This window comes from Myxine glutinosa, chromosome 7 (genome assembly GCF_964187855.1).
Source record: "Myxine glutinosa chromosome 7, kmMyxGlut1.1, whole genome shotgun sequence".
Lineage (NCBI taxonomy): Eukaryota > Metazoa > Chordata > Myxini > Myxiniformes > Myxinidae > Myxine > Myxine glutinosa.
The window spans coordinates 122384420-122412208 of NC_136267.1; the positions used below are offsets into that span (position 1 = coordinate 122384420).

The 27789-nt window shown below is 44.2% G+C and overlaps 1 protein-coding gene across 3 annotated transcripts in view; it reads left to right on the top strand.

Annotated features, from left to right (window-relative positions):
- LOC137431483 (adenosine deaminase domain-containing protein 1-like) overlaps nucleotides 1-27789 on the top strand; it is a 152327-nt gene that overhangs the window by 66064 nt on the left and 58474 nt on the right. For 2 of the 3 annotated variants that reach the window (XM_068122843.2, XM_078782237.1), the window contains exon 9: nucleotides 714-846. In XM_068122843.2, the coding sequence (XP_067978944.2) occupies nucleotides 714-846 (133 nt within the window). Of the gene's footprint in view, nucleotides 1-713; nucleotides 847-21816; nucleotides 22302-27789 lie in introns of those variants that run through there. The other variant, XM_078782238.1, reaches the window with a different exon arrangement.

Here is a 27789-nt window from a genome sequence, read left to right on the forward strand (position 1 = left end):
GAAGTGCACCATCCCTCAGGTCGACATTAAACCAAATGTCCCGTCTGATAGCATCAATTAGTGGACATTAAACGTTCCATGAGGTATTTTACAAAGAGTAGGCAAATTATCACACGGATGGCAGGTTGGCCGAGGGGTACACACATTTGTTTCTAAGCTGTCTAACGTGGGTTTGAATCCCGAATCGGCTATAAACTGTCATCCTGGTGTCTCACAGGCAGGGTGATTCATCAATGTGTGTGCTGTCCCTTGGCCTAACGAACGTCTGCTCGCATTGATTTGGACGTTTAAGACACCATGGTGTTGGTGTTGTTGGAGTCGGTGGATGCTTAAGATACCATGGGGTACTTCGCGAAGAGTAGGCGAGCTGTCTACGGCACAATGAACAAGTTAAAAATTCATACTCCAACCAACAACTGCCTCAGTGGCACAACCACGCCCAACTCGCAATGATGTAAACCATCACCCACATGCTGTACACAAAATGAAATGAATCGCCTGAACCAACTACAATTTCCAGGTCAAATAAACTCCGGTTAAATGTCACGCATCGCCATTTAATTTTGTCAACCCAATGTTGAGAGGTACGCCACCGTTAGGTTGGCAAACATTGCACCTGCTTGATGGGCCCTAGAGCATGGACAAGAAACATAGGTTGTCATCCATTGTACCGGCTTGATGGGCCGAATTACATTGTCGTTTGCCATGCGCAGCTCTCCGTACTGCCACAGTCCATCCCAGGGCAGTCGTCTCTGCAAGGCTGCGATGCTGTCACGATTCAGAACACTGACAAAGGCCATCAATGCACCACACCTTGGAGAACTATCCACATACACTGACGTCAAGGTAAATTACATGTGCTTTGCTATTTCTACGTTTCCTGCTTTTCTCTTCGCTTTTTGTTTGTTTATTTTCTCGAAGCCAGTTAAGTTTTACTTCTGCTACTTCTTTCGATGTCGACTTGCACTGGAACTGAATGTTTCAGCCTATGCTTACCTACATTCTGTGCCAATATTTACCGTTTTATTGTTGTGTGTGTGCACGCGTTTTAGTTGCGCATATGCATATGTACATGAACATACCTCCACACACGCAGATAGGCTTATATTCTGCCCCTCTCTCATACCCCCTTCTTTCCCCCACCCTTCCCCGCCACAGCCTTAAACACAGTTTAATCATAAGTTGGTGCTTCATTTATGTATTATATTCTTGTTATTGTTGTGTGTTTGTACCTGAATTTAAGTTATGCAAGTTATGCAAGGCCTATTATGGTCTTCATAGGTGTTCCCAACCGGACCTAAACACGGTTCAATAAAGTTTGTCAAATTTAATCACAGGTTGATTTTTTTACCTTGGATATGTATCATGTCCAAGTTGGAGACAATCTACCACAATCTATTGAACATTCAAAAGCATTTGAAACTTCCATCACACGCTCACAGCCTTGCACAGCAATGAATAGCATCATACAATATTGCATGTAAATTTAAATGCTGAACGATAAAAATGTAATTTTAGTCGAATCTAAAAAATTTATCTGCAAAATCGGCAACAAAATAATATACTGTCCCCATGGATTGTCCCTTCAAATCCCCCAAGTTATACTTGTTACCGAAGTGTTCTGTCAGTGAGTGAGCGAGCGAATCCACTGGTTTTCAGACCCATTACGTACTGGGACTCTTAAATCGATTTTTTTGTGCAAGTCAGATTTCATTAACCCTTTAAATACGGGATTTTTTTTTGATAAAAATACCCCCGGTACGGGATGAATTTGGCATTACGGGAATGCAACCACGTACTGACGATCTACGTAGTGTGTTCAAAAAGTATCCGACCTTTATTTTCCGTGCGTAAAAAAAAAGAAGCTAGGGAGGCGTTGATTGGTGCACGTATGTAGGCGATCCTCATGCACACGCGTGAATTTTTTCACACCTGCAGAAGCTGTCATTCGACGGCAGACCGCCGATGAGTGAGGACATGTAAGCGAGCGCCGTCGGATTTTCGTTTTTGACAAAATGACCGAAAAACTTGAACAACGCTACTGCATCAAATTTTGTGTTTCATCAAACTTGCATCAAAACTGCAACTTGGTTTCTGGGTCGTACCCATAAACCCAGGACTCATCGCCAGTGATCACTGTGTTGAGGAAGCTGGGATCGCTGTTCACAGTCTCCAGCATGTCCTGTGCGATCTCCAAACGGAGTTGCTTCTGCTCAATCGTTAGCAGCTTTGGTACGAACTTCGCTGAGATTCTCCTGAAGCCCAAATCCTCCTTCATAATGGAATGAACGATGTTGAATCTTGCGGATCGTTTCCACTTGGGAATCGCCAAGCTTTACACAAAATTTGATGCAGTAGCGTTGTTCAAGTTTTTCCGTCATTTTGTCAAAAACGAAAATCCGACGGCGCTCGCTTACATGTCCTCACTCATCGGCGGTCTGCCGTCGAATGACAGCTTCTGCAGGTGGGAAAAAATTCACGTGTGTACATTAGGATCGCCTACATACGTGCACCAATCAACGCCTCCCTAGCTTCTTTTTTTTTACGCACGGAAAATAAAGGTCGGATACTTTTTGAACACAGTAGTATTTATAGGTATAGTCGATGACGTGTAGTAACGTCATCCGTACACAAAACTTTTTCGCGGGTTGCGGCACTGGACGTCACCCGTACTCAAAGGGTTAAGTAACCTCTGAAAAAAAGAAGGAAAAAAAAGGATGAGATCATGAATTCAGCATTTACATGAAAGAATGAATGAATGATCGTTTTAAGGCCATTTTCCCCGCTAGAGCAGGGGTTGGCCTTGCGGGCCCCATGAGCTCATGGTTCCCTGTTTGAGGCAATGTTTTTATGGCCGGATGCCCTTCCTGACACCAACCCTTGGTCGCCTCTTACGATGCGCAGGGATACTGTGTACCTATTCTAAATCGGGGTACACACCGTGGTCATTCATCCCAGCAAGCTGGTACTCAATTTGCCGACCTCGGAAGGATGACAGGCTGAGTCCCCCTGGTGTTAATTCAGCGATCGACCGGGATTCGAACTCAGGATCCTAGGATCCCAAGCCGGCACCCTAACCGCTAAGCCAACACCAGGCTTAGGAGGGAGTTAGTACAATTAGTGAGTGACTTAATTAGTTAATTAACTAGTTAAGTAGTTAATTAATTAGTTAAGTTAATTAACTAATTAAGTTAATCACTAATTAATTAGTTAATTAGTGAGTACAATTAGTACATGTACAGTACTAATTCATACTAGGGGAAAAAAGCAATGTAAAGATGCAACGAATTGACGAATCTCTTATTTTTTTATTTTAATGGGTGCTTACGTAAAGTTAGGTTTACACATGAGGAGGCTTACGTAACCCGAGGACTACCCTCCAAACCCCCACCCACCCCATCCCCTGCCCGCACTTTGTACTTTCATCTATTGACCAGTCATTACAAAGGAGAATTGGATGTATTTTTTGTTGTGTTTAGCAGAGTGACTATGTGCAGACTCAACTGCGAACCATAGCATGGGGTAGCGCAAGTGACTGAATGAACACACACACACACACACACACACACACACACACTAACACACACACACACACACACACACACACACACACACACACACACACACACACACACACACACTAACACACACACACTAACACACACACACTAACACACACACACGCTAACACACACACGCTAACACACACACGCTAATGCACACACACACTAACGCACACTAACACACACACACACACTAACACACACACACACACACTAACACACACACACACTAATGCACACACACACTAACACACACACACACACACTAACACACACACACTAACACACACACACACTAACACATACACACACTAACACCTTAACACACACACACACACACACACCTGTCTGAGAACAACAAAAATTCAACAGCTTGCTCAGTGATCCCTTACTGAAGAGGAGGTTTTGATTCGAATTGACGAATCTCTTATTTTTAATTTTAATGGGCGCTTACGTAAAGTTAGGTTTACACATGATGAGGCTTACGTTACCCGAGGACTGCCTCCAAACCCCCACCCACCGCATTCCCTGCCCGCACTTTGTACTTTCATCTTTTGACCAGTTATTACAAAGGAGAATTGGATGTATTTTTTGTTGTGTTTAGCAGAGTGACTATGTGCAGACTGAACTGCGAACCATAGCATGGGGTAGCGCAAGTGACTGAATGATATGTTTGATATGTAAACAATATGTTTGAGTTCTGGGAGGACTCTGTACCACCTCCTGCAACCCACAAATGGATATAAGCAACGCAACGTGGGACTGAATGAGCAACGACCCACACTTATTTTATTTTTGCCCATGAATTAATACTGTACCGTAGCACAGGTGACTGACAGAACACGCTTAACATTGGACCGTAGTGTTACTTTTTCATTCAAAGACCTGAATGAACACACGTACACTTTTTAAAAAAAAAAAAAATTTTTTTTTGTCTGTGAATTAACACTACCGTAGCATGGGAATAGTCACATGGCAAGTGACTGAACTGCGTATGTAATACCTCATCGTTCACTTCACCCTACTACGTCGCTCACTCGGCACTGCCGCACACGGAGGTATTTTATTAAACCTAGAGGACCAACTGAAGTGCTCCGGCAGCCATATTGGGCCGCAATGTCCACCTTCTTGACATTACTTTTCCACTCTGTCTCTTCCTTACTTTGTTCCCGAGCCAAGACGGAGCAGTACGGGGGTGAAAATCACAAATTAAATTGTAAATTACAAACTGCAAATTCCAATCACAAATGAATATGACATTATGAATCTTACTATAATTCATCAAATGTCCGTCCATCTGTCTGTCCGTCTGTCCGTTCGAAGGTACCGCAAAAACGGCTGAACCGATCGCAACGATATTTTGGGTGGGTAATCCTGGGATCTCCTGGAGTAAAATAGGCTATTTAGTTTTTCAAATTTCAGCTTTGGCCTCCAGCATTTTCAGGTTTGGACTCCCGCATAACGTTATTTTCCCGGGTGCCGCACAAACGGCTGCACCGATCGGACTCTTTGACCTCGGACAAAGACCTTTCATAAGGACATGGGTTGAATCCCTGCTTGAGAGAATGCCAACCCCCTCCCCGCCATCACGGCTGTCTCTGCAACTCACAATCTCACGAGATATGCGGAAAGGACAACCCAAAACCAATTATCTTCTTTTTGATTCGTATATAAACATCATTAAAAGTAAATAATGACCTCTGCCAAAGTTCAAACGACGTGGTTTTAATCTCTACATGAGAGAATTCCACATAGCTATTTGGGTGGTGTATACGCTAATAGATCGCTGTCTCCATCGATCTTGCTGAGGCCATAACACCTATCGGCTCAAAATCCTTTTAACTGTTGACTTGGTAGTTTTTACAATGAAGGAAACATTAACAATGTTGTTAAAAGTTTATTTTGTGATTCATTTGTGATTAGAGTTATGTTGTTTGGAATGAAAAAAAGAGATATCGAGTTCAAGTGAATGATGACATGCCGTGATGGTTTCTACTTTCTGAACGTGAACTTCGCGGATCGCCATATGCAGATTCGCCACGGACCCACTATCGATGTTTCTGTACGTGAACGTACCTGTTTGTTTGCGAACGGGTACGTTTTGCATGGAAGTCCTTCACAAACTTACTGTCCATGTCTGATGTGCGACTGAAGGTGCTACAGGAATGTGGAATTTATTGGTTTCATGCTTTCGCATTCGCTGTATCTGCATTGCCTGTTTGCTTCTGGCCTCCCACCCGTGTGTAGCACGGGCATCTCACTAGTATATCAAAATATAATGTTAAATCACGATTGTATTGAGATATCAAATCATCGTCGTCTTGTTCACTTCCAGACCGACAGCAGCTCCGTAACTAATGAGGAATTTTGAAACATCCTACCTACCTTACAACATCCGCTAGATCCCCAAAACGTCCCACTGAAGGTTTGGTGGGGCTAGTGCCAAAACTGAGGGGAGTAGTTTTGAGACAGACACTGCTGTTTCATATAGATAATGTGTGTATGTGTAGATTGTTTATATATCTATCTATAATTCCAGCAATCTCTGTGTGTGTGTGTGTGTGTCTGTATGCGACCGCTGTTTCTCGACAACTACCGGTCCGATATACTTGAAACTTGCCAGGTATATTGCTGGGGACCCGAGGATGTGCCTTTTCAAGGTTTTAAATTAATCGGACAAGTAGTTACCGAGCTATGTCCAAAAAACGATTCAACCAATCAGAGAGCAGCGAGCTATCACGTGTGCCGAACGTGGCGAACAGACTCTGCCTCGGACGGCACATTTGAGAGCGTATTCATTTATTTCCCGTCGGCAAACTATGTTGGCGCTATGTTGGCGTTAAACTATGTTTTAAAACTAATTTGCGATTCTTTCGCTTTGCGATGCGATTTGCGATTGCGTTAAACTCGCTCGGGCGTTAAACTATGTTTTAAAACTAATTAAAACTAATTTGCGATTCTTTCGCTTTCCTGCGCGTTTGTGCACGATATGGCGATTTCTTTACCAAACTCCGCAAGCCGTTAGCTTTGGACCAAACCATTTCATGTAAATAGAGGGGGGGGATTGTCACCGTACTCGCAAGCCGTTCGCTTTGGACCAAACCATTTCATGTAAATAGAGGGGGGGGATTGTCACCGTACTCGCAAGCCGTTCGCTTTGGACCAAACCATTTCATGTAAATAGAGGGGGGGGGGGGATTGTCACCGTACTCGCAAGCCGTTCGCTTTGGACCAAACCATTGCATGTAAATAGAGGGGGGGGGATATAATTTTAGATATAGATATAGTACGGGCATGCCCTAGTATATATAACAACAACAAACAACAACATGCATTTTAAAGGCCATTTTCCCTGCTAGAGCGGGGGTTAGCCTTGCGGTCCCCATGACGAGCTTCTCCATTTTGCCCTATTTTCTGCATCTCTCCTTGTTAACCCCCTTGCCCGCATTTCTTCTTCCACCATCTTTAGCCAAGTCTTTCTCGGTCTTCCCCGTCCTCTACTTCCTTCTACATTAATTTCCATCACTCTTCTCAACCAGTCACTTTCATCCTTCCTCAACACATGACCAAACCATCTCAACCTGTTCCTCTTCACAGCATCAATCACAGGCAATATTCCCATCATCTTTCGCAATTCATCATTTGTCTTCCTCTCTCTCAACGATACTCTGCACATCCATCGAACCATTCGCATTTCCACCCTTTCCAGCCTTCGTTGCTGCTCTACGTTCATTACCCATGTCTCGCTCCCATAAATCATAACACTTCTCACACATGCAGCATACACCTTTCCCTTCAGCTTCAGCGACACTCTCCTCCTCATCAGCACGCCACTCAGTTCCCGAAACTTCTTCCATGCACATCTCACTCGAGTAACCGTTGCCGAGTCTGATCCACCTTCTCCATTCAGCATGTCTCCGAGGTAGCAAAATGTTTTCACACCTTCCAGCTTCACGCCGTCTCCAAGATCCAACTCAACATTTCCTCCATCTGCAGCTCCCTCTGTGCACACCTTACATTTGAATGTAGCTGCCACACTGGTTAATGACCCTCTCAGACCACTACATTTTTGATGAACCCACTCAGCGCACATTGTACATTGAATGGAGTTCACTCCAACACCCTTCCTGCACACAGCACACGGCCACTTCCCAGTTCTTTCCACCTCACCACATGCTTTACCACTTGCCATCACCTTCGTCTTTCCGATATTCACCTTCAGACCTTTTGTCTCCATACATTCCTTCCACTTGTTCATCTTTTCCTTCAGTCCATCCATACTTTCCGCAATCAACACCAGATCATCTGCATACAACAACTCCCACGGTAAACCCTCCTTTACGTTCTGAGCCAGCACCTCCATCACAGCTACAAATAGTAGTGGACTTAGTACCGACCCCTGATGCACTCCCACCTTCACCTCAAACTCACCACTGTTCCCGTCCTTCTTCCTTACAGCTGTGCGCGCTCTTTTGTACATTGCCATCACTACTCTGATCAACCATTCCTCCACTCCTAACTTCCTCAATGCCCATGTCAATACTTTGCGTGGAACCCTATCGAATGCTTTCTCCAGATCAACAAACCCAAAAAACAACTTCTTCCTCTTCTCCATGTACTTCTCCTGCAACTGCCTCACAATGAAAAGCGCATCTGTCGTTCCTCTTCCTGGCATAAATCCAAACTGCATTTCGTCAATCTTCACTTTCTTCCATATATATATATACTAGCAGAAGTACCCGGCATTGCCGGGCGGGGGAGGGGAGGTGAGGGGAAGATGAGGGGAGGGGAACGGGGGGGAGGGGAGGAGAGGGGGGAGGGGAGGGGAGGAGAGGGGGGGAGGGGAGAGGGGAGAAGAGGGGGGGGAAGTACCTGGCATTCCGTGTATAAACGTGAGGGAGAAAAGGGGGAGGGAAGGGGAGGGCCAGTCAACAATGACTTGCAGTTCTCATGGTCGGAGTGCAGCACAACAATCGCGACATCGTCCTGAATCTTCGCAACAACAGCACGAAGCGGATTTTGGAGACTCACCGATCCTGTGACGCCCTCCAGTACCGGCGTTGCCGGACGGGGGAAGGGAGACCCGTACATTCGCCCTCTCGACTCAAGCTCACTCGGACAAAAGCCTCGCACAAATTACACCGTGAAGGCCCAATGGCCATGTCTATGCCACAAATCAAGTACGTGAGCGAGTCGGGCGCACTGAATTGAAAATATATAGAACGCTCATACTCTGTGAAAAGTGAAGCTACAATATTTTTGAAAATTTTCATTGGTTGCTAGGAGACGGCAGCATGTAAAAACCGTTTGAATATTTGCAATACAGTTTGATCCAGAGGTAAATGGTATGGTCTTGCTGGTTGGTGGACACGATATGTGTAAGGGAAATTATTTTGGTGTCCTGTATCTGGTCGTGCTAGTTGGTGAACACGGTACATTTAAGGGAAATGATTTTCTGTCATTCTTCTGAGTGGTTGCTTCTCCTTCCCCGTATTTTTGTTCATTTTATTGTTTTTTTCCACTCTCTTGAGTTGTGGGCCTTCCTTGAGTGGTATTACATTTATCATCATCATCATTGGAATGTCTGTTGTAAAGATACGGACATCAAGTCCATATCTTGACGCAGAGAGCATCAAGCACCATCTTTTTATACCAGGCAACGACAACGGCAACGCACGAACGCAGACCTCGCTCGGCCCCGCCCACAGCAACCTCTCGGCCCCGCCCATAGCTGCCTCGCTCGGCCCCGCCCACAGCGATCTCGCCCGGGCCCGCCCACAGCGATCTCGCCCGGGCCCGCCCACAGCGACCTCGCTCGGTCCCGCCCACAGCGACCTCGCTCGGTCCCTCCCACAGCGGCATCACTCCGCCCTACACGGCACTATCGATATATTATTCGTACAATGCCGGGTACTTCTGCTCGCTGAAAACAAATCTATGTGAAACATGCTAAATCATGCTAAATGCTAATCATGCAGAAGTACCCGGCAAAAACGCAATCGCTCTGAAATACGTGCGAACGCGTAACTGAGTTAATGGCGGCAACGAACATCACGTGATCGCTCTGAGCGAATCAGCGCGCTGCTCTGCTTCCGGTCAGATTCCGGTCATAATATTTCGCGCTGAGATAAAAATATGGTAAAAACATTATGAAATAAATTTTTAGGTCAGCCATGTTCGTCCCAGGCTCAATGGCCATGTCTGTGCCAAATATCAAGTACGTGAGCCTCTCCGTTTAGGAGTCTATCGGTAACATTACACACACGCACACACAAACTGTGTTTTATATATATATAGATACCACATGCTTTTTTTTTTTTTTTTTTTTTTTTTTTCCTTTTTTTTTTGTATACTGAATCGAGGTTCGTGAAAGAGCTAACATTTATTTTACAAACAAATCAACCAGACAAACAGTTTATATATATATATCCACATCACTATATATATACACTAGCAGAAGTACCCGGCATGGCCGGGGAGGGGAGGGTATGGGAACGGGGGGGGGGGGGGAGGGGGAAAAGGGAGGGTGAGGGGAGAAGGGGAGGGGGGAGGGGGTAGGGTGGAGCAGGAAGGGAGGACGGAGGGGAAGGGGGAGGGAAGGGGAGGGCCAGTCAACAATGACGTTGCAGTTCTCATGGTCGGAGAGCAGCACAACAATCGCGACATCGTCCTGCATCTTCGCAACAGCACGAAGCGGATTTTGGAGACTCACCGATCCTGTGACGCCCTCCAGTACCGGCGTTGCCGGGCGGGGGAAGGGAGACCCGTACATTACACACATTACAACATTACACACACACAAACTGTGTTTTATGTTCAATGGTCTGGCGGCGGGGATGGAACATCACGTGATCGCTCTGAGCGAATCAGCGCGCTGCTCTACCACCAGGTCAGATTCTGTGTATAATATTCCTCGCTGAAATGCGCTGAGGTAAATATGAATAAAGAATATGGATCTCGGCAAATATTTTTAGGTAGGCCATGTCCTTCCCAGGCTCAATGGCCATGTCTGTGCCAAATATCAAGTACGTGAGCCTCTCCGTTTAGGAGTCTATCGGTAACATTACACACACACACAAACTGTGTTTTATGTTCAATGGTCTGGCGGCGGGAATGGAACATCACGTGATCGCTCTGAGCGAATCAGCGCGCTGCTCTGCCACCGCCTCAGATTCCGTGTATAATATTCCTCGCTGAAAAAAAATCTATGTGAAACATGCTACTATCTACGCTAAATCATGCTAATCATGCTAAAATCTATGCTACTTGCTGTGAGTTTATTGCGGCAAGGAACATCACGTGATCGCTCAGCGAATCAGTGCTCTGCTCTGCCACCGCCTCAGATTCCGTGTATAATATTCCTCGCTGAAAAAAAATATGGATCTAAAGATGGAAGAAAAAAAAACCTATGTGGTGTGAATGGCAATGTTCCTCGCTGAAATGTGAAAAAAGGCAATCGCTTTTCGCTCTGAATTACGTGCGAACGCGTAACTGCGAGTTTATGGTGGCAAGGAACATCACGTGATCGCTCTGAGCGAATCAGCGCGCTGCCCTGCCACCGCCTCAGATTCCCTGCATAATATTCCTCGCTGAAATGCGCTGAGGTAAAAATATGGTAAAAAATTATTATGAAATAATTTTTTTTAGGTCGGCCATGTTCTTCCCAGGCTCAATGGCCATGTCTATGCCAAATATCAAGCACGTGAGCCTCTCCGTTTAGGAGTCTATCGGTAACATTACACACACACACAAACTGATATATATATATATATATATATATATATATATATATATATATATATATATATATATATATATATATATATACATATCTCAGTAGCGTCTGCACAGCTCAGGCCATAATGTCACCTCCAATCCGGAGGCTTCAGCCTGGCCACTCCATAAAATTGGTGGTCATTGGTTAAACATCAAAACAGAGCCGCCTATTCGGATTTCATGATTATTTTCACTCATCAGGATGGCACACCGTTCTAATATCTACCCAATGACCCCCACTTCGTCATGGAAATGGTACTTCCTGACGTCAAGGCTATTCAAAAGTTGATTCAGTTTGATGTCAATCCAGTGATTATCCCTGTAATTAGTAGCTTCCTTTCAAACCGCACGCAAACACCTCTATTGTGGCATGTTGTTGTCCCCACAGCAGCATATGTGCGGGGTCCCGCAATAGACCAAGCTGGGGCCATATCTTTCTAGTCATGGTGATTGATTGCTGCACTGTCAACTGAAAACAGATAGAACTAGAATGGTACTCAGTAGAGAGCATACCTCCACCTGGTTGGCCATATCACTCAATGGTGAAGAATCACGTTAAAAATTATACTATCTGGATCCGGAGCTTCACCAAAATGGAATCGATTCTTCCTTGTCACACACACACACAACCTGTCCTGCAAGTTTCGTCCAAATCCCTCCACAACTTTTTGTGATTTCCTGCTATGTATATTTTTGGCACTATTTCCCAATGGTGAAGAATCACTTAAAAATTTAAATAATTCTTGTATCCGTATCCATATTCAGATCTTCACCAAAATCGAATCGTCCTTGTCAGACACCAAACTGGTCCACCAAGTTTCGTCCAAATCCGTCCACAATGTTTTGAGATATCCTGCTACAGTCACGTGAAAAAGTAAGTACACCCCATGTAAAGTTTTGACTTTTTCAACATATTTCAACATACAGCTATTTGATCTTCATTTTAACAATATTGATAGATAAAGGTGATATAATATAACAAATATCATGAAACATTTACATTTTGTAGTCCATTGTATAATTTAAATAAACATAAATGCAAATTTCGCATGTGGAAAAAGTAAGTACACCCTTGGCTCTAATAGGTGGTATTGCCCCCTTTGGCAGAAACAACCTCAAGTAGGCGTTTCTTATAACTGTCTACCAGTCTCTGACATCGACTGGGAGAAATTTTTGCCCACTCCTCCATGCAGAATTATTTCAGCTGTGCGATGTTTGAGGGGTTTCTTGAATGCACAGCTCGTTTCAAATCCCCCCACAAGATCTCGATGGGATTTAGATCCGGGCTTTGACTTGGCCATTCCAGAACCCTCCATTTCTTTCTTTTCAGCCATTCCTTGGTGGATTTACTGATATGTTTAGGGTCATTGTCATGTTGCAAGGTCCACCTTCGGTTGAGCTTCAACTTTCCGACAGATGGCCTCACATTATCCTGAAGCACCCTCTGGTACAATTAATAAATTAATAGTGGATTCTATGATTGTGAGCTGCCCAGGCCCTGATGCAGCAAAGCTGCCCCAAACCATAATATTTCCACCACCATGCTTTACAGTTGGTATCACGTTCTTGTGGTCAAATGCTGTCTTTGGTTTTTGCCAAACATGTGTTCTGGTACTGTGGCCAAATAGCTCTACCTTTGACTCATCTGTCCAGAGCACATTGTTCCAGAAGTGCTGGTCTTTGCCTCGGTGTTCATTGGCAAACTTTAGTCTTGCCCTGATGTTCTTTCTGGACAGCAAAGGTTTCCTCCTGGCACACCTCCCATGTCGATCAAATTTGTGCAGCTTCTTTCTAATGTAGTAAGGGCATTTTATGAGATATTTCACAAATCTGTTAACTAAATTGTTACCAAAAAATTTCCTCAACAATATGTTTCTAAAGGTGTGTAATAACATGTGTTAAAATGTTGAAGTTCAACTCCCGTGGGAAACCCAGAAAAAAAGCTGTTGAATTCGGGTACCGAAAAATTGTTTTCGAGAATTTTTTTTTTTTTATCGGCCCTTGAGTAACTTATGAGGGGTCAAATAAGGGTTTTTCATGATTCTGAGTTGATTGTTAACATTTATATTTTCACTTTTACATTTACACACAAAGTAGCTTTTATTTCACATACATATATAATACTCAAGAGTTATTTCTCATTCACAATGTCAGAAGTTTCAACAGTCATTGTCTATGTCTTCTTCAGACTCAACAACATCATGACTGCAGTTTCTGCATGTAATGCCATTACAGACTCCACAGGCCGAGATGCACGTGACCCCATTCTTCTTGCAGCTGCATCGCCGGATGCTGCAATCTCCATGAGAATTACAGCTCGTGAACTGCAATAGCTCCTCAGGAGCCGTGGGGTCCAGTGTTGGAACTGGCTCATACCCATGCACACCTATTGTCCATCCATAGTCACTGGGGTTCAGAGACATGCTCTGTAGAAGGATCCAGTCCCGGGTCTGCAGGTAGGCACGGAGTGAATGTTGTGCAGCTGCACCCTCTGTTGGAGGTAGAGTCTCTGGTTTGATCACTCCTGCCGCTGCCTTCCTTGAGAACATGTTGTACCGAATTTCACCCAATATTCACAGCCTTCAGCCAAATCGGAAGATCAAAGGTCACTATAGCGACCCCAGCGTGCCGTATGCACTCTTTCAGAGTGGTGAAGATGGTGTTGAGGTCATTAGGGTCTCCTTCAATAACTGGGAGGAACTCGATCTGTGTGCTCTGCTTTGCATCATTAGCATGGATTCTCTTCATCCAGCCATTCCAGTTGCAGTGTGGGAACTCAGGATCGTTGGCTTTGATCACCCACCCTGCTGCCCCGAGTGTGTCACCTGGAGTGAGGAGTGGCTGATCATGAGCCAGGGAGGAGGAAAGCTCAGCGAGGGGGAGAAACATGATCGCGTTCGTTCCTATCTGTTTCCTGTTCGTAAATGGAATCATCTTTACTTCAGTTCCTCTCAGGATCTTAGCTTTGTCGAGTGCCTTCAACTTCACCCGGGGGAAAGCTGCTGTTGTCTGTGGATCTGGCAAAGGTGGTGCCGGAGAGGTGACTTCGATCCAACCCATTGAGTGAAAGGGAGTGTTTCCGTGAATAGAGACAATGTTTACATCTATATTGTCTCCAACAAACTGAGTGACTGCATTGTTTGTTTCCCCAACCTCCATAAAGACCACCTGATCATTACTTGACAATTCACTTTCACTGGCTGGCACTTTGGCTGTCATCACTGATTGATCCTCAAGCGCAACATCAACCGCAACCTCATCATTGATCTGTTCATCGGTTTCCTCCACAATGGTGTCAAGAGTGCTAGAAGTATCTGGAACATCATCTCCACTCCTACTATTAAGGAAGCAGTATTTGTAGTTTTGTGTCTCCGTGTAAGACTCAGTGTATCCCAGCCGGTAGAACTTGTTGAGCATCCATTTTTACCCAAATCTATGTTCAAGTTGTATGGCAAGCCCCATTTTGGTGTGGCAATACTCCAGACCGAGGTCGACAGGCCTTAATAAATTTCTGCCCCCAAACAGCAACTCTTTCGTCTGTCTTGACAATCGGTCTCAAGAACATCTGAAGGCTTGCAGGAACAAGTGTCAGCTGACTATCGATGTCAGTCATACTGTGTGTGGTGGGGTATGACTTTGGACCTAAATCAATCAAGGCAATATCATTGGATATGAACTTGAGTGCCGTCTTTATGATCTGAGTCTTCTCATCTCCATGGTCAAGATTAGCATGATGCGCTCGCAGAATATTGTCGGTGCCATCTTTGAGACAGAGTACATCTGCCCTTCCTTCTTGTGTTGTGAAATACAAGGTGTCTTCGTATTTCTCTAGAAGTTTTATCTTTAGCCAATGCTTTGAATAAGAAAGGCTCTTCTCTGGTGACTGATCAAACTCCTGCAGCTTTTCATGGACTTGGTCCATGTTCATTACCCCATGCTCTAATTCTGAGTCTAACCATTCGCAGAATTCAATAAAAACTGCCTCTCGCTCCTCATCAATATTCCTCTGTCCTCTCTTCCTTTTTCCTTCCTCATCAGTCTTGGACAAACTGTCACCTCTCGCAAACATAAGTTTGCATCGCAAATGGTACAGTGTTTCTTCTGCTACCAAGTCGTTGATCCCTTCCAGGCGTCCAGTGACTTCAGTGCCCCAGTCATCCCCGCGACTCCGTGCTGTCTTCAGCAAGCTTGCCTTCAGTGTATCTGCAGTCAAATTATCTGGCACTCTGTATTTCTTTCTAGCTTGTGCTGGATTATTTTTGTAGAGCTGGGCTGGTTGGTTGCAAAGAATGCATACATCCTTATACAGGAGGTCAACTGACTGATCTTCTAGAACTGCAGCCAGTTGATGAACTGAACTCACAAGTCGTGCGTCTTCTCTTCAACTTTGATGACTCTTTCTCTGCCTTTGATGCTTGAGCTGACTTCTTGGTGGTTGCAACAACTTTGTTGTACAGATCATTTTTACACTTCTGGTGGTACCTCAGTTTTCCTTCCTTTTGAGCCTCCTTCATACGTTCCACAACAGTAACATTTTCGACAGTTTCTGCTTGTTTCAATAAAGTTGAGTATCCCTTTGGAGTTGCCTGTATGAGCCTTTCAGCTGGTGTATCCGAGCGTGCACAGATGAAGCAATTGAGCACAGGTGGAGTAACGTCTTCATCCATATTGCTAGACTCCATGTCCTGCAAAGTAGAAAATGAGATATATTTAGAAATTATTTTTCCACAAAGGAGTGTCTGTGGTGAAATATAAATGTTAACAATCAACTCAGAATCATGAAAAACCCTTATTTGACCCCTCATAAGTTACTTAAGGGCCGATTTAAAAAAATAAAAATTCTCGAAAATAATTTTTCGGTACCCGAATTCAACAGCTTTTTTTCTGGGTTTCCCACGGGAGTTGACCTTCAACATTTTAACACATGTTATTACACACCTTTACAAACATATTGGTGAAGAAATTTTTTGGTAACAATTTAGTTAACAGATTTTCATATGTTTCCCTTACTAATGGTAGACTCGTGCACTTTGACATCAACACTGGCAAGAGCTACTTGTAGGTCCCGTGATAACATTCTGGGGTTCTTTGAGACTTCTTTCAGCATCTTGTGGTCTGCTCTCGGGCTGAACTTGCTGGGGTGGCCTGGCCTGAACAAGTTGGCAGTTGTTTGGAATCTTCTCCACTTGTAGATGATCTTCCGGACAGTCGAATGATTGATTTAAAATTGTTTGGAGATCTTTTTAAATCCCTTCCCAGACTCGTAGGCATCTATAACCTTCTTTCTGAAGGCCTCAGAGAGCTCTTTTGATCTAGGCATGGTGACGCCGCACACTTCAACAACAAAGAGCAAACCAAACTAAATGTCTGAGGTTTAAATAAGACAGATTCCTCCAAGATCCTCTCTGATGATGTTCTCAGCATTTGCAACTGAGCTGGTGCACCTGATTCTAATTTTAGGTATTTGAAGTCGTGATAAATGTAGGGGTGTACTTACTTTTTCGACATGCAAAATTTGCATTTATGTTTATTTAAATTATACAATGGACTACAAAATGTAAATGTTTCATGATATTTGTTATATTATATCACCTTTATCTATCAATATCGTTGAAATGAAGATCAAATAGCTGTATGTTGAAATATGTTGAAAAAGTCAAAACTTTACGTGGGGTGCACTTACTTTTTCACGTGACTGTATGTATCGTTTTTGGCCCTATCTCCCAATGGTGAAGAATCACTTTTAAAATTCTCGTATCTGGATCTGGATCTTCACCAAAGTCGAATAATTTCGTCCTTGTGACCTACGCTGCATCTCTGCCAAATTTCGTCCGAATCCGTCCACAACTTTTTGAGATATTTTGTTCGCAAACAAACAAATGGACAAACAGACAGGGGTGAAAACATAACCTCCATCCACATTTGGTGGCTGAGGTAACTAGAACGGCTCTCGGTGGAGCGCATACCCCCACCAGGTGGGAATGAAGAGTTTATGTTTTGGTTCCACTGATAGGCCGGATCTGGATTCGGACCTGAACCAAAATCTAATCGGATTGTTCTCGTCACATAACCAACTCGTCCACCAAGTTTTGTCATAACTCATCCGTAACTTTTTTACAAACCATGTTATATAATCGCTTTTCATCCGATCTCTCAATGGTGAAGAATCACTGAAAAAATTAAATAATTCTCGTATCCAAATCCATATTCAGATCTTCACCAAAATCGAATCGATTTGTCCTTGACACACACCCAACCTCTCCACCAAGTTTCGTCCAAATCCATTAACAACTTTTTGAGATATCCTGCTATGTATCGTTTTCGGCCCTATCTCCCAATTAGTCAGGTTCACTATGTCAATAAATTATGTTTCGTTCAAAATCATGGTAGATTAGCAAACCTATGCATTTTTGGAAAGGTTATAGCATAAGGAAACTAAAAATCAATGTTTACATTTGGAGAGATACCTGTATGGCGGCCATTTTGGATTTTCAAAATGGCCACTGTAAAATACATATTTTGTTCTATTTCTGCCTCTAATTACCCTAAAAACCTTTTAAAATATACTAAACCTATATTTTCAGGGACAAGGAATCCAATGAAAGTATCAAATTAGTGCTATGGGGAATGGTAAGACACGAATCAAAGGTTTTGAATTGCAAAATACTGTCTTTATATTCGCGATAAGTTGCATAATCAAATACATGTTATCATTTTGTACAGGCAGTTAATAACATCAAAATGTGTCAATAATTCATATCACCAAACATACACAGGCAGTCAGCAAAATCATATATACACATGCAGTCAGTATAACTTCACATCTACACAGGCAGTCAATGACAAAATATACACAGGCAGTCAATGGCATCAAACATACACGATTACAGAATATGCCATTTAGAGTTCGTCATCACTGTCCTGTGTGTCGTATCCGACAATATAGTCCGCATCGTTTTCACAGTCCGTTCCACACAAGCAAAGGTCGGTCAAATTGATTGGCAAATCGAATTGGTCGAATGGTCGATCGAATCGAATTCGATGGATCGAATCGAATCGAATCGATCGAATTGGTCGAATGGTCGAATGGTCGATCGAAGCGATTGGTCGAATGGTCGAATTGGTCGAATGGAATTGGTCGATTGGTCGAATTGGTCGAATCGAATTGGTCGGAATTGGCAAATGTAAACATTGATTTTCAGATTTTCCATGTAATAACGTTTCCAAAAATGTATAGGTTTGCTTATCTACCATGATTTTGAACGAAAAAACACAGTGAACCTGACTAAATGGTGCAGAATCACTTTAAAAATTATTGTAGCCGGATCCGGATCTTCACCAAAATATAATCATTTTGTCCTTGTCACATACGCTACATCTCTGCCAAATTTCATTTGAATCTGTCCACAACTTTTTGAGATATCTTGTTCACAAACAGACAAACAAACAAACAGACAGGGGTGAAAACGTAACCTCGATCCACCTCCAGTGGCAGAGGTAAATATGGTGATGACTTTAGCCACTAATCGCCCCAAACCAAATCTGTCCTTTAATGGATGGTTAAATAACTAAGGTGGTTCGCGGGCAGCCACTTGTCTATTCTACAGTACTATATACAACCAAAATACTCGCCCTGGGTATGATACGTCCAGAAGATTCTTAATTACCTCATGTTATTGGACCCCTAGCATACCACAAGGGAAAGACCAGGGAGAAAAGACAGGAATACACCCTGCAAACCAAACGTGGGCCTCATGACCGATGCGTGGCTGAACAGGTGGGAATCCGCAGCTTCTCCATGGCAGCAGGTCGGGCTCTGCACCTCTCCAACCCAGCTAGCTATCTGACAGCTAGCTGGAACAGCCTCAGCTGGACCGGCGATGCTTGGTCCACAGAAAGGCACAGGGTCAAGGGACCACGAAGCACAAAATCGCTGCTCCACTGGATGTGCTCCTCAGAACGTGTGCATTACCTTAATAGACCCCGTTCCAAGACATGGCCTCGCCTCATCCGCACCCGCTCTGATTGGAGATTCAGTCGTCAATGAAGGCACACACATGCCTTAAACTTCGCTAAAGTTCTGTGAACATGTCCGAAGCACATCTAGTCCGGCAGCAATTGTGCATTTTGTGAGGAAAGCACCAAATTTGGCACACTAGTAGACTATCATATTATGAAAAGATCTGGATATTGGGCCATCTCAGAGTCAGAGATTTGATTTTTGCAAGATTTGCAGATTTTGCAGATTTGCAAGCTGAGATTGCAACGCCAGGGACGGCCGACTCCTTCCTGCGAGCTGCCCACGTCACCCGCACAAGAAGAGCTCATCAAATCACTGCAGCGGCACTGCACATCCTGCAACACCGTGTATGACATATGCTGATGATGCAAAAGACCTGCCTGAGTTTGAAGACTGGTGTCACCAGAGAGGAGAAGACATTCCCAACTTTCAGTACTGGGCAACTGTGCTGGAACTAGAGATGTTGGTACTGGTCTACGTGCGTTCTCTGCGGCAGGCTTCATTCACGATGTACCTTGATGCCCTGACGGAACTGGTCCCATGGTTCCATGCCTTAGACCACACACACTATGCCAGGTGGGTCCCTGTTCACCTGAGGGACATGGTTGCACTCCCAATGAAGCACCCAGATGTAGCCAGAGAATTCAGGGCTGGCAACTTCACTGTACAGAAGACGAAGAAGGTGTTCTCTTCGATCCCAATCGACCAGGCGCATTAACAGAATAACGCCTGCATCAAAGGAGATGGTGTAGCAGTCTGCCTCACTGACAACCCAAGTGCCCTGCGGCGTTGGATGATTGCCGGGAGAGAAGTTGCCAGGGCCATAGAAGAGTTCCAAGATGGCCATCAACACTGGGGGAGGCGAGAGGACACACGTCATCACGACCAGACACCAAGTGTGCAGACCTCTTTCGCCAAGGATGTCCGCGCCCTTGTCAGCGTCATAGAAGAGCTTGGCAACCCCTTTGAGGAAGAGAGCATGGATCTGGTTGTCCTTGACACAAAGGAAATTGCAGGTCCTGCTGCAGTTGAGACTGTCAGGAATGTGAAGAAGATTGGCCAAGAGCAGTTCCAGGCTTTCACCAGAGAATGCCTGGTGGAAAGGACCAAGCCAATTGATGATGCAATTCGCCGGAACAAGCTGAAGGTGTCATTTTGGAAAATGGCTGCCACAGCCATCAGGGGCTGAATTTGAGATGGCCCAATATCCAAATCTGTTCATAATAGGATAGTCTACTAGTGTGCCAAATTTTGTGCTTTCCTCCCAAAATGCACAATTGTTATGCTAAGTTGCCCCACTAATCTTTTTGCACCTTCACACCAAAACTTGTGCCCACGGCCTTCCTCTCCCCAAAAATAACATAGAAGGCAGAGTACAGAGCAATAAAACATTTAAAAGGGCTCCAAGGGGGAGCGGATTTAGACATCAACATACAAATCTACATGCTATGCACTTTATTTCCTCAACAACATGTAGGTATAAATTCACACTTGTCTAGATCCATTTATTTCACACTCGTATATATGTTAAGCTTGAAGTGAGTGCACTCGTGTATCAAGAGTGGACCAAAATTTAGTTTACCAATGGTGTAATTGATTGTTGCATTTTTATGCCTTTGCTGACGAAGTCGCCAGAGGCATTATGTTTTCGGTTTATCCATCCGTCCGTCCGACCGGCCATGATAGGTTTTCGTTCCTGTGATAACTTGAGAACGGCTGAGGGGATCTAAGTCAAACTTGGTACAAGTGACAAGTGTATATCAAGTATAATGATATAAAGATAAACTGGTTTGATTATGGAGTCAAAAGGTCAGAGGTCCTGTGAGGTAAAAATTAATGCTACTGTGCTAACTTGTGAACCAAACTTGGTTTAAGTATATATTATGATGCAAAGATGAATTGATTGATTAATCTTTTGATGCAGAAATCTAAAGGTCTGAGATCATGTCAGGTAAAAATGTGATACTTGAGAACAGCTGTAGGAATTTAAAATAAACTTTATGCAAGTATGTATAAACCTCCGTCAGTGCGTCTATCCATGATATATTATTCGTCACTGAAAGGTCAAGGGTCAGAGGTCGCATTAAAACTCCTGTTAATGTGACACCATTGGCTATGGGATTTGAACTAAATTAAGCACATGTACCATGATACATATGTACAGATAAGATATTTACGTCAAATGGTCTTTATGTTTTAGGTCAAAGTTAGAAGAAGCAAAGACTTAATGTGGGTGGAGGTATATCAGTCCATGTCGCGACATCTAATTATGTCGTTTCTTTTCTGATTTTTTTTTTTTTTTAATCTTCCTATTTAATATGTCCTGAAATTAACGAATGCATTTTTTTTTTCTACAAATAAACAAGGTTTGTTGTTATATCTCAGTATTGCCATTGCGTTTCCATTGTATCTTTTCTCACCACCTCTCACCCCTCCCTTATTTGGGCAACCCCGCAGAAATCTGCCGCATCCTACCGTGAGGCACGTCAACTTCTCGCTACCTATTTGCGGATGCGTGGTCTTGGCTACTGGGTTGGCCGTCTGTCCAAATTTGATCACCTGATTGTGCAGGAAAGATTTAGTAAATGTTAGTGTTGTGTGTTTCACTAACTTTCACTTTGACTGTTCTTTGACTTTTAAGATGGGTTGGCCGTCTGTCCAACTGGGTTGGCCGTCTGTCCAAATTTGATCACCTGATTGTGCAGGGAAGATTTAGTAAATGTTAGTGTTGTGTGTTTCACTAACTTTCACTTTGACTGTTCTTTGACTTTTAAGATGGTTCCTATTATCAATATTGATTAGCATGCCATCGGTTGGCTAGTTGCATGGAATGCCAGTTCAACATGTTTCGGCGAGTGAGACAACCTACAGCTCGTTTGTGATGTGAGCTCATTTACTGGAATTTATTTGATTTTTTTTGTTCTAATAAAAGTGAAAAAGTTTGTCTTTTTGAGTAGCTCGATCACCAATGCAGAGGCACTGCAAGATTGTCACAGCCTCACTTGCTGCCATACTTTGTATTGTTACATGTATTAAATTAAGGACGTGGAGTTCGGGGTTTACCACGAGGGGACTTCTCAGGCTCCTCCCGACTACCTGACCTGAGGCTACCGGTCGAGATAACTCCACATTCCGGCAGGTTGCGAATCGACCACAAATGCCAATCGGACAACCAAATCTACGAGGGTCCTCCGTCTGACACAGTTAACCTGGGGGTGATGTGGCCAACCTAACCGGGGATCGTGCTCTCGCTACGTACCAATCTTATCCTATTTAATCAGGTGCAGCCGAGCGAACTGCCCAGTACGTAGTGGCTAATATGTGGAGCTAATTGATTGGGGAAGAACTTCCTGGCTACTCTAGTGAGGACTATGCCAAACCAAATGTAGGAAAAGATATCGCAAGCAGATTGGAAAAGCATTTGTAAGGGGGGTTTATTATTTACAAGAGGGTGAGGAAAGTTCATTGGAATCTCCCACGATGAAGCTAACTCCAAAGGCCTCTCACTCACTCACCGCAGGCAGGTTGGTGGTTTTTCCGTCTTCTACTGACTCCTCTCTGGCCTTGCCCCCCCAGCTCTCTCTGGGCTCTGTCCAGCAAATATTCCTACAGGTCGCACAAGATCTGCCTGCAACCCTCTTATGGTTAAACTGCCAAAATCAAGACTCTCTGCTCACCTTCATGCCTCTTTTCTCCCACCTCTGGAACAAACTCCCTCACTCTCTTCAATCCCACTCCACCCTCCAGGTCTTTAAAACAGCTGTTCACCACCATCTCTTATCTTCCCCCATCCAAAACCTTGATCTTTTCTATCCCCGCTAATTTCACCCCAATTCCACTTTTTTGAAATACCAAGTTCTGTCCTGGAAGTCCTTGGTGTCCTTGTGTTTTATACCTCTCCCACCCCCCCTCCCCCCCCGTTCCCACGCCTCCTCCCCCCAAGCCCTCTCCCTCCCACACATCTCCCTGCTCTTAAATGTTGTGTGCTCTCAAGTGTTTGTGTGCTTCCCTTTCTCTTGTCTTCCGCTCCCTCTTTTTATATATTTTGTTTGTCTGGTTGATTTGTTTGTGAAGTAAATGTCAGCTCTTTCACGAGCCTCGATTCAGTATACAAAAAAAAAAAAAATACAATCGGTCTATTCACTAGATACAGCAGGAAAAAAACATTTAATTACGTGGTGCAATTAATTGTAAGATAGGGAATTCGTGTGATGTGGCAATGTAAAAAGCAAAAAGAGATTGTGCAAATCTTACCCGTCTAATAATACCCCCCCCCCCCCCCCCGTCTAATAATGAAAGGTTTATACCATGTGTTGGCTCTTAAAAGAGCTAATTATATTCTTTATACTTAAAAAAAATGACCCCAACACAAAAGAAAATGAAGGAACGCAGGCCTCATCGTTTCGGGGAGCATGCTCCACCCATCAACAGGAGGTGGTTACTGGAACAAGTAGGAGCAGAGTTTATAAGAACTGCACACCCCACCCAATTGGCTGGTTATTGTGGGATGCTGATTATCATGGTCCATTGTCCTTGATGTGTTGATACCTACTGAGGAGAGGCTTCGGTCTGGCCACTCTGCCATAAAGCCCAGATCGGTGGATTGTTGCAGTGATGGTTGTCTTTTTGGACGTTTCTCCCATCTCCACACAGGATCTCTGGAGCTCACCTGGAATGACCATCGGGTTATTGGTCACCTCTCTTACCAAGGCCCTTCTCCCCCGATTGCTCAGTTTGGCCGGGCGGCCAGCTCTAGGAAGAGTCCTGGTTGTTCCAAACTTCTTCCATTTAAGAATTATGGAGGCCACTGTGCTCTTGGGAACCTTCAATGCAGCAGAGATTTTTTTTGTCGGCTTCCCCAGATCTGTGCCTCGACACAATCCTGTCTCTGAGCTCTGCAGGCAGTTCCTTCGACCTCATGGCTTGGTTTTTGCTCTGATAAGCATCGTCAGCTGTGAGACCTTATATAGACAGGTGTGTGCCTTTCCAAATCATGTCCAATCAATTGAATTTACCACAGGTGGACTCCAATCAAGGTGTAGAAACATCTCAAAGATGATCAAGAGAAATGGGAGGCACCTGAGCTAAATTTCAAGTGTCATCGCAAAGGGTATGAATACTTATGTCAATGTGATATTTCAGTTTTTTATTTTTAATAAATTTGCAAAACTTTCTAAAATCCTGTTTTCTCTGTCATTATGGGGTATTGAGTGTAGATTGATGAGGGGAAAAATGAATTTAAACGATTTCAGCATAAGGCTGCAACCTAACAAAATGTGAAAAAAGTGAAGGGGTCTGAATACTTTCTGAATGCACTGTATATAGATAAGAGTCTGCTTGTTAATGAGGAAAAGCCAGATATGTCTAATTCACATAATTGCACGCTTTCAGCCAATCAGCATCGCAGATCACCCTCAGGGCGTGTGGTTCAGGTTTCACTTTCAATATCGTCATTTGTCAATGTTTTGTTTTTCGTCGTAAAAATGACTGAGAATTCGTGAAATGCGGTGTATTATCATGTGGAGGACCGGGGAGATGACAAACTAAAGGAATTTCAGCAAAGAAAAGTTGGGTTCGAGTGGAATTTTGCCGAAACGTGGATGGAAATTGTTGATGAGGGCCAGCGAGAATTTGGAAGCAACAAAGTCGCAGCAGTTGGAAAAACTGTTCTGTTGGAAGAAGGACGTGGAGTTCGGGCTTATCAAGATAGGTCACTGAAATCATTAGTGGATTCAGCAACTCCGGAGGACTTGACAGACATAGTTCATCAATTTGACGCTTTCTGTGCTGTGATATATTCTGTCATAATCTGTGTTTACAGTTTTGAACTTCATTTGATTGTATCGCAACCTCCTCCATTATTGACCACTCAGTACTCTGCTTGAAAGAGGGGACTCATTCATCTCAAATTCATTCATTTTCCTTTATAGTTTATTACCTTAAAACACGAAGAGAGTATAAAGTATAAACGACCTTTGCATTTTGTCATAATTATTAGTTCTGACAATCGATCATCCCGAATCCAAACGAATGCAGCAGTTGCCATGGAGTTAAATGACGTTACAAAGCACGAAGTAACAAATGATGTCACAAAGCCCTAAATAACACTTGTGGGCTCGCGCTCCGGTCGTCTGCGCCGTTTGTACGATCTGTACATCTTCCGAACCCCCTACCTGGTTTCACATAATCCGTGTACATCGTATAAATCCCACCTTCGTCGCTGTGCTTCGTCCCCCGGAATTGGAAACATGGGCGACTGGAAAAAATTTGTCAAGAAGATTTTGACCAACAAAAAGATCCAAGACGTGGCGATCATCGGTCGGACGGATAACAAGGCCGTGTGGGCCAGTAAGCCCGGTGGTCCCCTGGCTGCGGTGTCACCCACTGAGGTTGGGATCATCGTGGGCAAGGACAGGAGTGCTTTCCTGCAGGTAAGGAAATTGGGAAGGAAGGAATGGAGGGGATAAAGGTGGAAACGGACTAAAATCATTTTCCAATCTTAGAAACCGAACTCCAAGTTATCTCTTTTTTTCTTCTTTTTTTCCCCCCTTATTTCATTTTCTGAGCTGTATCTCACATTTGGCTGGGATTTTCAAAATGAAAATTTGCATCAATATTGGGAATAAACACACGTGGGGTTGACCTTTTTTTTGACGAAACCCATTTGAGGTCATGACCTAATTGTCTTTTTTTTTTTCTTTTTTTTTGTATACTGAATCGAGGCTCGTGAAAGAGCTAACATTGATTTCACAAACAAATCAACCAGACAAACAAAATATATAAAAAGAGGGAGCGGAAGACAAGATGGGGAGAGAAGGGGAAGCACACAACCACAACATTTGAGAGCAGGGAGAAGTGTAGGAGGGAGAGGGCTTGGGGGCAGGAGGCGTGGGAAGGGGAGGAAACTCTCTCCATGTTCACGATAATGACTAATTTTTGTCCGATCGGATTGAAATTGCCCAATCTAGATAGCCTAGCCCGAGAGCGAGGTGCAATTGCCCTTAATTTACATCACACCCCTCCGAGGGTAAGGTCAAATTTTGGGTGATCTTAAAAAAAAACGCGTTTTTTTTGGACCGCTCAAATTTTCTGATGCAGAATCTCAGACAGCTTGGCCTTCCAAGATGTTCTTGTATCATAATAACATACCTGCATTGACGTTCTGCACCTGATATTTGATTCGTGTCCTTCATCTACCTTTTTCGGATTGAGTGACGCACTTAACAAGAAACACCTTTTTGATCATAACTTGAACAATTTTCATGATGTTGAGTTTTTTGGATAGATTATAATAGATGGGGACATGTTTTCTTAATTTTCACTCTATCCCTAAATATTGAAGCTCCCGGTCACATGGCGATCCGAAAAAAAACGTCCATCATTGGATCGACTTCGAGGGCACAAGGGGAAGCTCACACTTGGCGAACACCTTGGGATTGCAGACATCTAATCTATTTTGCAATGACTAAGGTTCATGGAGGAGCTTGTACAGAAAAAATCTCATGCTGCACAAGAACATAGGAGACATCAATGTATGAATCACCAGGACGTTAGTAGATGATGTACAAACACATACCGTTCTGGTTTAATGGATTTGAACTTGAGTTTCCTGCATCACAAGATCATACAATGCGCGATATTACAACGTAAGTACATACACGCGATTTCACTTCCGGGTCACTCGCCGAGCAGGCTGAGCTGAGTCGGTCGTCCTGTGTATTTGATTGATTCCGTTGGATGCAGCGTGTGCTGTCGTGTTGTGCTTTGTGTGAATGACTATGATGGATCCCTGTTTCGTTTCCTGACTTCTGGCGGCGTGTCTGCCCGTGAGATTTGCAGTACTTTGAATTTTACTCGCCATCAAGTTGACAATTTCGAACTGTGAGTACCCGCCATGTTTTTTCGCTGCGCCTCACGCAGCCCCGGTGTGCGCCTCTCAACAAGACAGTTCTATTCCCCGTCTCACCCCACCGCTCATCCCACCGCTCGTCCCACCGCTCGCCCCATCGCTCGCCCCATCGCTCGCCCCATCGCTCGCAACATCGCTCGCCCCACCGCTCGCCCCACCCCATCGCTCGTCCCACCACTCGCCCCATCGCCCGTCCCATCGCTCGCCCCATCGCTCGCCCCACTGTGCATCCCACCACTCGCCCCACCCCACCGCTCGCCCCACCGCCCGCCCCACCGCTCACCCCATCGCCCGTCCCATCACTCGCCCCATCGCTCGCCCCAACGCTCGCCCCACCGCTCGTAACATCACTCGCCCCACCGCTCGCCCCACCTCTGCACGCACCGCTGCATGTACCGAGCTCGACTATCCGCTCTAACTCCTCTGTCCCGAGGCCTATTCGCTATACTCAGCAAAAACTTTTGACTTTAAACACCACTCGATTGACTCCTGGACTCGTCTCAGGCCTTAGAGAACTTGAA